The following is a 9,948-nucleotide window of genomic DNA, read 5'->3' as shown; positions in this document are numbered from 1 at the left end:
TCATTAGCCATTTATGACAAAAATTTGTCCTGAAATTAGGAATAATAGCACAGTAAAATGTTAAATATAATCGCAATAATATAGAGCTAATAAATTAATTAATTGACCAATAAAAAAATAAATAACTTAAAGCTAAAGAAAGCTGAACAATAAATTTAAAAAAAAAATAATCAAAACGAAATTCGTGAAAACTATTTCTACGTCACGTGCTCCAGTATTTCTTGTAACAAACTTGCCTATTCCAACTTCCATAAAAAAATCAAAACTTAATTAATTAAAATCAATTAAAATTTCGGAATCATTATTTCCGTCTAAAAGATACAGTAAAATAACGACAAAGTACATTCCCCCATGCCAATTATATACACCTTAACAAATATAAACTCCTAGACACGTTGCATTTCATATACTGTTTCATATCTACGTAGCATTTTAAAGTTATGCAAATATTACGAAAATTCTTGGACTCAATTCGTGGCTATGTATTTTGATTGCTAACAATTAGATATTAAAGAGCGAATGAGACTTTTATTCTTTTTTGTTTTTTAATTTTTGGAACCTAAGAATTATGATTTAACTTTATTTTTTTGACTTTTTTTGTTTGTAATATTTTTTGAAGAGTTTTTTTGCCTCAATTTTCCATTCATATATGATATTACTGAAAATCATTCTCAGAATTTTTAATTTGACGAATATTTTCAAAATTTCCATTTTTAAAAATGCATTTTATTATATACCTTCTCTGTGAATTTCAGTCTCATTGCTAAAAGAAACAAAAATCGAAATAATAAATAGAATAAATATACTGAGAATAATGATTAAATTTTCAAATTCTCATCTAGAAGTTTATTTGAAAAGATTTCCTTCACTTTGTTCACATCCTTAATTGTAAAATAATTAAAAATTAGGAAGTTGAAGTTAATTCAATAAGAAATTTTATAATTTGGTTTATGAAGCGATAATTTCCATTTTTCACCCTCTTTTTCAGCATATTTTTCTTCATCAATAATTGCATTCATTTTTACATGTTCATTTAATATAAACTAAAAAATTTAGCAGACTTTCAAAAATTTTAAATTCATGAAAATGACTAATTATCCATGCAAAAGTAATATATATATATATATATTTTTTTTTTCAATTTGTTTTTTAATTAAATTTATGTTTTTAATTTCTAACTGAAAAATATTTTTAGATGACATATATGCAGTAAATTTTAATAAAAATTTTAGTTTTTAGGAAATTTAATTTCTTTTTTTAAATAATTCAATATATAGAGATTTTAATAATTTAATAAAAATATTAATGATATCAGTTCTTTGTTTTAATTTCACTCAACTTTATCACTTTTTATTCATTTCTTATGAGTTTAGTTAGTGTCTTATCATTTCTTATTTTTTGTCTTATCAGTTTGTCAATGTAACGTTATACTATTAATATTGAAAAATTTTTCAAGAAATCTGCTTAAATGGATAAAAAGAAAGAAAGATTTGTTCAGATAGCTTTAATTAATGAAAAAAATATACTAGCAAGTGGTTTGATAAAAAATGTACAAGTGAGTAAATTAATAAGTAAATTAATGGCTAATTTGATGGATAGCACACATTTTTAATTGATACTAATATAATAAATTAGTAAAACTATTTTTTTTTACTAATTTAATATAATAAGCTAATAAAATAATTAAATTTCTTTTTACTCATATTAATAAGTAAGTTAAGTTAAGTAGGTTAATTGAATTATCTACTCTTAAATTCCTTTTACTAATATTAATAAGTAAGTTAATGGTTACTGAATGGATAAAACAAATCTTCTTGCTAATTTGAGTTAAATTCATTCAATAATACAAATTTATTTCGAGAAATTAATGATACATTTAAGCGTATATGATAAATGCTGAAATAAGAGTAGATAATTCAATTGAAATTTGAAAAATTATATTCAAACAAATATGAAAAGAATTTATTTAATTTTTGTTTTTTTTTTTTTTTTTTACTCCTATAACGGAAGTACTTTACATAAGGAATTAAAAGCATTTTATGATAAATTGAAGTAAAAAAATAAAATGGAAAAAACTGAATGATACTTTGAAGAATGTTAGGAGATTCATTTATTCAAATGAAGATTTTGATCAGTTCAAAAAATAAAAAATAAAATGAAAAGAAAATCAAAAAAAAAAAAACTTAACGGGATGAGTTTTATTTTTTTTCAACTTTAGTCATAATTTTATATTTTCACTATTTCGATTTAATTTATGTCTTTTTTTTTTTTTTTTTGTTAATAACTAATTTTTCTAGTTGTGATGATTATTTTGGTCAAAATTACATGAAAATTGATTATTCTGGTTGAAGTTTTTTTTTCCGGTTAGAGTTTTTCTTTCCGGTTTTACAAGCAATAGAGGTATATGATATTTATAAATCATCGTACATATATTTGATATAGATATAATCAATTATTAAAAGTTTAAGTATGACTTTTCTTTATTTTATATATATTAATTCTTTTTACTGTACAGAAACAATCAAATAAATGCTGATATGTTATTATTGTAGAATAATTAATTTTTAGAAAGAATTTTTTTTTAAATTTAATCTATTTATACTTTTTTAATGAATTTTATTGTCAATTAAACCTTTGCTTTTTTTTTTTTTCACTGCCTATTCAATCTCAAGCATTAGTATTTTGTATTAATTTTGAAAAATTGACCTTTCATTACAGCTTATCTTAACAGCAAAAATTTAAATTCTGATAGAAATTAAATTTTTTCATTTTTTGAAATTTGCAATTTAGAAATAGCAGAATAATTTTGTTTTATTTTTCATTTATTCTTTGCTGCAATCTCTTTTTCTTTCATTTTTGATTTGATTAATTTTCTTTTCCTTTAACTTAAATTTATCACTTTACTCATCTGATTTTTTGTAAAACCGAGATTTTTTAATGATAAGATTTTTTTTAAAACACTTATCATTTCAATCTTAAAATGCAATTTCGCAAGAGATAATGAAAAATTAAGAAAAATCAAATTGAAAAAAAAAGAACGAGCAGAAAAAGAAAAAAGTAAAAAGTAGAAGCTATTATTATCACTTGATGTTGTTATCATTTCATTATCATTATCGTTATCATCATCTCGCGTAAAATTTGATCGGTCAACTTGGTATCAATATTTTTTGAATCAATTTTAATTGCAAAACGACAATTGTTTTAACTAATCGTATGAATCTCATCAATAATTTCATTACCATTGCATTCATCTATTATCACTATTATTATTATTATTATTATTATTATCGCATGATTGATTCTTTAACATTATCACATCATCAATGATAATGATACAGTGATAATGTTGATAAGTGGTACAGCACATATTATCATTTTTCCATTATCATGCTATAAAAAACACACATATTTCTTCTTAATCCATAAATTAATAATTACACAAATGACAAATTGCAAAACACTATAACAAAATGAAAGACATTTCTGTTTTGATAACAAAATTTTGATCCCTGTTCACAACTTTCAAAAAATAATTAACTGTGTGATAATATTATTAACATTTAGCATTCAATATTAATATAGCAATTGTTTTTTTTTTGAATACATCAATTATTTGATATGAATGCTTACTTTAAAAAAGTAATTAAAATTATTTTTTGTTGCATAAAGTTTTTAAACAAATTATAAACAGGAATTTAGCTCTGTATATTTTTAATTTATAACACAATTTTTCTTTTTGTTAAAAAAAAAGTTCTATTTATTTTTGATTATTTATTATAGATATTAATAGCAAAATAATTATTAGATTGTATAATTTTGATGAAATTATCAAATTTTAGGTCATTCAAAATTACAACACTCTTACAGTACCATCAATCACTATTGGCTTCATAAATCGCATTATTTGCCTTTCATGTTTATTTGTTTCGCGATAATTACGATAACGAATATCTTTACGAAATGATTCACTGTCATATCGACGAGCATATGAAAGCTAAAATTAAATCAGTTAAAATTAAATTAATTAAGTTAATTAAAATCTCATTAATGCTAAAATTTATTTTTTACATTATAATTTTATTATTAAAAATAAATTAAATATTTAAACCAAAAAGGCAAAAACAAAAAAAAAAAAAAGATACAATTTTTTTAAAAAAAAAAAGATATTTTGTAGAAAAAAATTTTTGTGTAATAGTAATAATAATAATAAAACATACCCCATTTGCTCCAAATATTACATTGACAGATTTGATTTCACCTATCGATTTCTCTAAAATTAGAAATTTAATTTCCAGTTCATATTCACAACCAAGCATATTTTGCTTGAAATATATATATTCTTGAATCTAGCATAAAATATTTTGAAAACCTTTTACAAAAAAAAAAAAAGAAAAAAAGGAGACAAATGAAAATTTTTATAGTTTAAAAAAAAAATGTTTGTTTTTTTTTTTTTTTATTGATTTTTTTTTTTAAAATCATACTTGAAACACAATAGTTGCCATAATTTTTGAAACGTGCAGTGATATTTTTTAAGAAGGTAATTTCTAGGACATGATCGCCTGAAAGTCGAACATTTGTCGCATCACAATCTAACTCTTCACATTTTTTTGCTATTGACATAATTGTTCCATTTCGTAAATGACCCAATATTTGACCCTTACAACTCTGTAAAAAAAAAAAAAAAAAATTGAAAAAGTTGAAAAACTGACAAAATGAATTAAATTAAAATATTAATAAATTAAATTAATTTTGGTAATAATTTTAGTCAGTTGTAAATTATTTCATTTATAAAAATTTTTATTATACTCCTAATAAATAAGTAATTTAATTGCATATTGTAAGAAATTAAAAGTAAATGATTGTAAATTATCGAAAAATTATATGAAAGAATTTTCAAGAAAAGTAATAATAATTAGGAAATTAAATAAAATAGTAGTCAGATAGGTCATATAAAATTAAACTACCTAATGATAATAAATTGTTCAAAATTAAACTACCAGATTAAACTACCAGATAATAATATTAAACTACCAGATAATAATAGATTATATCTATTCAAATAATAATAGATTACATAAAATTAAAATATCTATTTAAGTAATAATAGATTATATAAAATTAAAATATCTATTTAAATAATAATAGATTATATAAAATTAAATTACCTGATGATGATAAGTTGTGTAAAAATTATTTTCATAATCACTCCATTTCTTTTCATTATTTAATCCTTTTGTTCTTTCAAATTTACGTTCAAATAATATGTCATTTCTTCTTGTCCAATCATTAGACGAAATTTCTTTAAATATCTAAAATTCACTGTCATAAATTTGACAATAGAAAAAAAAATAATTTTTTTTTTTTAACACAATTTTATTTGGGATAATACTTGATTGAATGAAATGAAATGAAATAAAATAAAAATAAATTGATATTTAATTTTAGAAATTTTCAAAATATATTGTAAATCAAATTTGTCAGAATTTATTTCTCATAAAATCATTACAACAATATTTTTTGTTAGCAATTTTTTTTTATCTATTTGAGTGAAAAAAGAAATTTTTTTTTTTACCGTTTTCATATTTCGATTTGTATATCTCTTAATTCCATTTGATTTATTTTCATCTCCATTTTGTGACATATTTTCATCAGTTTTTGAACTAAAAATTCTTTCTTACTTTTTTTAAGGAAAGAAAAGATAAAAAAAAAAAAATGATTTGTAAGGAATGAATTGTTAACTTTCTTTTCTTTTTCTTTTTTAAAAGCAGAATTTATTACTTAATTTGCTTGCTGAAAATTTTGCTTAATTACTTTAATTACTTATAATAGATATGAAATAATAAAATGTAAGCAAATGTTTTAATTTAAAAATTTGAATTTATACTAACTTTTAGATTGATAATTCTACACGCTTATCTAATTAATCCTATTTTAATTTAAACAAATGGTATATATTTATATACATATGAATATAATCAAAAAATGAAGATGAAATAATCTATTTAATAAACAAATAAATTTGAGGAAATTTTGTAATTTTTCAAATGACAAATTTTCAATTAAATCGAAAATTAATTCAGTTATGCTATGATGAACAAATTATATGCTATTAATTTGAAACCTTATTTATTCAAAAAAAGACAAAAGCTAAAATAAAAGGTAAAAACTTTCTTTAAAAAATTTATAGCAAAAAAAAAGGAACAAAAAATAAAATAATTGAAAAAAAAAAAAAAAAAAGGAAACAAACTTTTGTTGTTTTTGCAATAATTTATTGCTATCATATCGATGTTGATCATTGATAAGTGATGTTGCATTAAATAATTTAAAATATTTCATCGACTCTTTACGTGGAATTATCCAAATACCATTTCTTACATTTGATATATTTCCTTTTTCCATATTTAAATTCACTTCTCGATTATAATTTTTATTATTTAATCCAAATATTGGTAATGTTGCATTATTTTTTTTAACACTTTTTAATTCATCATTTTTATTAAATTTTGATGAATTAGCAGTTGTAAATAATGCGATACATTCAATTGCGCTTTGCGCTTCATTAATAATAGTTGTTTTATTATCGTGATTTTTTAATTTATTAATAATTTTTGAACATGGTAATAATCGATTTTGTTGATGACGTTTTCTTGAAATACCCAATGGACGTATTATTATACCAATATTTTGTTTAATTGAAGTATCACGTTGCAATTTATTTATATTTTCTCTCTCATTTATTCCAATATTATTATTTGTTGTATTATTTATAGCAGTCATTTGCGCTTGTTGAGAATTTAAATTGGCAGCCATAATTGAATGTTGTTGATTTGATGATATGATGCCGACATTTTGCGCAGCTAATGTTGCATCAGTTATATCATCCGTATATTGTAACAATGGTTGCTCTGTTGTTTGTTGATTAAAATCATTGATAAGTTCGCTAAAATAAAAAAAAAAAGAAAGAAATAAAATAAAACAAAATAAGTATTAATTCAATTCAGAAAAAAAAAAATTACAATTTATTTCAAACTAAATGATAAATTCCGTTTTTTTTTAATTATATTTAATAGTTTGACTTAATTTTTCTATTTAATCTTTACATAAATTGCTGTTTAATTAAATTATTAGAACTATAATCAGAAAAATGATGATTTACAATAATAATTTTTACAACTATTAAACATCTTTTTTTATTATATTATCATTATTGGATTTAAAATTAAACAAAATTCAAATTTCATCAAATATTTGAACTAAATGATCACATTTAATAGAATTGAAAATTTTAAGCATTGTAAATTTTATTTGATAAATTTTGCCATTAAAATTTTTAAAAATTTAGGAACAAAAATAATTTCGAAAATTTTTAAATGTAGTAAATATCGCTTTATAAAACTACGAATATCATTTTTAGTATTTTAAAAATAAAAATAATTTCGGAAAATGTCGTTCTTTTCTTTCTTTTTTTTTTTTTGAAACGAGAAGTAAAAAAAAAAGGATGGAAAGATGAATAAAGATAATTAACCTTCTTATAATAGATGGTGACACTTCTATTTGTCGTAAATTGTCACCATATATATTTGACTTTTGTGATTCATAAATTGTAGGTACTTCTGCTATTGCATTTGGTGACATTTCTTGTGACTGAATTTCAGGAATATGATAAGGTGAAGTGTAAAATTTAGATTTGCCGATGATAGTACCAATAGATGGTTGATTATTATATGTTGGTATCACTGGTTGCTGAGATAATGATGGTATCATAGGTTGCTGAGGTAATGATTGTGGTGCATTATAGGTATAGCGAGGTTGATTATAACTTTGAGGATGAACGTTTGAAAATGAAGCAGTATTAATTGAATATGTAGGATATGGTGCAGAATAGGATGGTGGAGGTGGAATAAGTAAACCTGAAATTGTTTAAATTAAATTACACATACATATATTAGATTAAATTTCATATTCAATTAATTCAATTAGCAAATTAATTTCTGTAACAAATTATTTTACAATTTAATAAATTTAATAAATGATTACGATTATAATATATTTTAGTCATTCTAAAGAATATTTAGGTTTTTGTTAGAGAATATTCTAAGATTTTTCCTTTTCATAGACATAAATAAATTAAATTTCAATTATTTTACAATTAAGTAATTATAATATATTTTAATTATTCGAAAGAATATTTAGTTTTTTGTTGAAAGAATATTCTAAACTTTTTTTTTCCTTTTTGTTTCTCAATGATAATGAAATGATTTAATTGTAATATAATATAAATGTTATTAATTTATTATATTAATATTAGTAAAAAAAAAAAAAAAAACATGTAACTTACTTGGTAATTGTTGTGACACGTATGGCGTAGCGTAACTTTTTTGCTGTAATGGTATACGTTGTACGCATGGACAGGTATTAACAGGTATTCTTGTTTGACATGAACAAAAACCATCTGAATTTATTAATAAAATAATTTTTTCGTTTTTTATTTGTATTATTATAATAAATTAATGAAATAATTAAATCTTTTTTACTAATATTAATACAATAAATTAATAAAATAGTTAAAAATTTTTCAGTAATATTAATATAATAATTCATTAAAATAATTAATTTTTTACTAATATCATTAAAATAATTAATTTTTTTGCTAATTAATATAATAAATTAGGAAAATAATTAATTTTTTTTCTTTGTTAGTATTAATATAAAAACAAAATAACTAAAATTTTTTCCCAATTATCATTCGATTAATCATTTTCATAGTTATTTTTTCTTATATAATTAAACTAACAGTTTACATTTATTACATATAATATATGCATGCACATATATATTAATTAAATTTTAATTTTATTCAGTTTTAATTGCATTTTTTGATTTAGATCAATTTTTAGTACTAAAAATATATTTTAAAATATTTTTATAAAATCAAAAAAAAAAAAAAAAAAAGAATTCTTACTGCTGAAACAAGCAAACGTATTTGTAATATGACTTATTGCAATAACAATAATTATTATTATCAATTGTTGCAGCATTGACCAATACATTTTCAATCTTTAAAAAATAAATAAATAAATGATTATATTGTGCAAAAATAATTTAAAAAAAAAAAAAGAAGATAACAAATTAATTATGAATTAGTAAACTCAAAATCCATTATTCAATCATATTTTTATTATCGAACAATTTCAAATATATTTCTGGTACTCAGTAATAAAAATATACCTAAAATATTTGATTGTTAAGTGTTAGAAAATAATAGAAATAAAAAAATTAAAATTGTGATACATTTGCGCTCAATGCTACATTGACTTCATGATAATAGCACATTATATGATTCAGTTTGAATTACTATAATAATCAGTCATGATATATTTATATTAAATAATTTAAAATCAATTTATTCTTTATGTCAAAATATCCAGTTGCTTTGTATAATAAATGCTATAAATATCAAAAAGAATTTATAGTACATTTGCGCTTAATGCGCAGTTGACCTCATACTACAGCATTAAATGTTTAGGTTATTACAATTCGCATACATTCATATCAAATGTTTTATGTTATTCAGGAAAAATCAATTTATATTTAACGGCACTTATTCCAAAATGTCCAGTAGTTGAATATAATGAACTATTTAGATATGAAGAAAAAAAATTCATAGTACATTTGCGCTTAATACATAATTGAACATTTGCATTCATAAACTTTCCAAATTTATGTTAAACTTTTACAAATTAGCAAAGAAAATAATCAATATTGATGAAGAAGAAGAAAATGTAACTTTAAATTAGACAAGTTAAAAATTTATTTTTATTAAAATTATAAAATTTCAAATGTCTTCTTTAAAGCAAAGAAAAAAACATGAAATTATTCAAATTTGCTTTTTTTTAAAAAAAAAATTTGTGAGTTTAAATGATTAAATTTCGTAGTTGAATGGTTAAG

At 20.4% G+C, this 9,948-nt stretch overlaps 1 protein-coding gene across 1 annotated transcript; it reads right to left on the bottom strand.

The window, feature by feature from the left end:
- Positions 1-3,850: 3,850 nt before the first annotated feature.
- Positions 3,851-9,050, bottom strand: Bm17670 (Uncharacterized protein; the record flags this gene model as incomplete). The annotated part of the gene is made up of 9 exons (XM_043080896.1): positions 3,851-3,994; positions 4,218-4,270; positions 4,482-4,665; positions 5,166-5,309; positions 5,573-5,660; positions 6,248-6,940; positions 7,526-7,910; positions 8,339-8,452; positions 8,963-9,050. The coding sequence occupies 9 exons, from the start codon at positions 9,048-9,050 to the stop codon at positions 3,851-3,853; spliced, it is 1,893 nt and encodes a 630-aa protein (XP_042936830.1).
- Between the last annotated feature and the right edge of the window lie 898 nt (positions 9,051-9,948).

Source organism: Brugia malayi (genome assembly GCF_000002995.4).
Source record: "Brugia malayi strain FR3 genome assembly, contig: Bm_v4_Chr3_scaffold_001, whole genome shotgun sequence".
In the NCBI taxonomy this organism is placed as follows: Eukaryota; Metazoa; Nematoda; class Chromadorea; order Rhabditida; family Onchocercidae; genus Brugia; species Brugia malayi.
The sequence above is the reverse complement of the archived record's forward strand: the minus strand, read 5'-3'. Positions and strand labels throughout refer to the sequence as shown.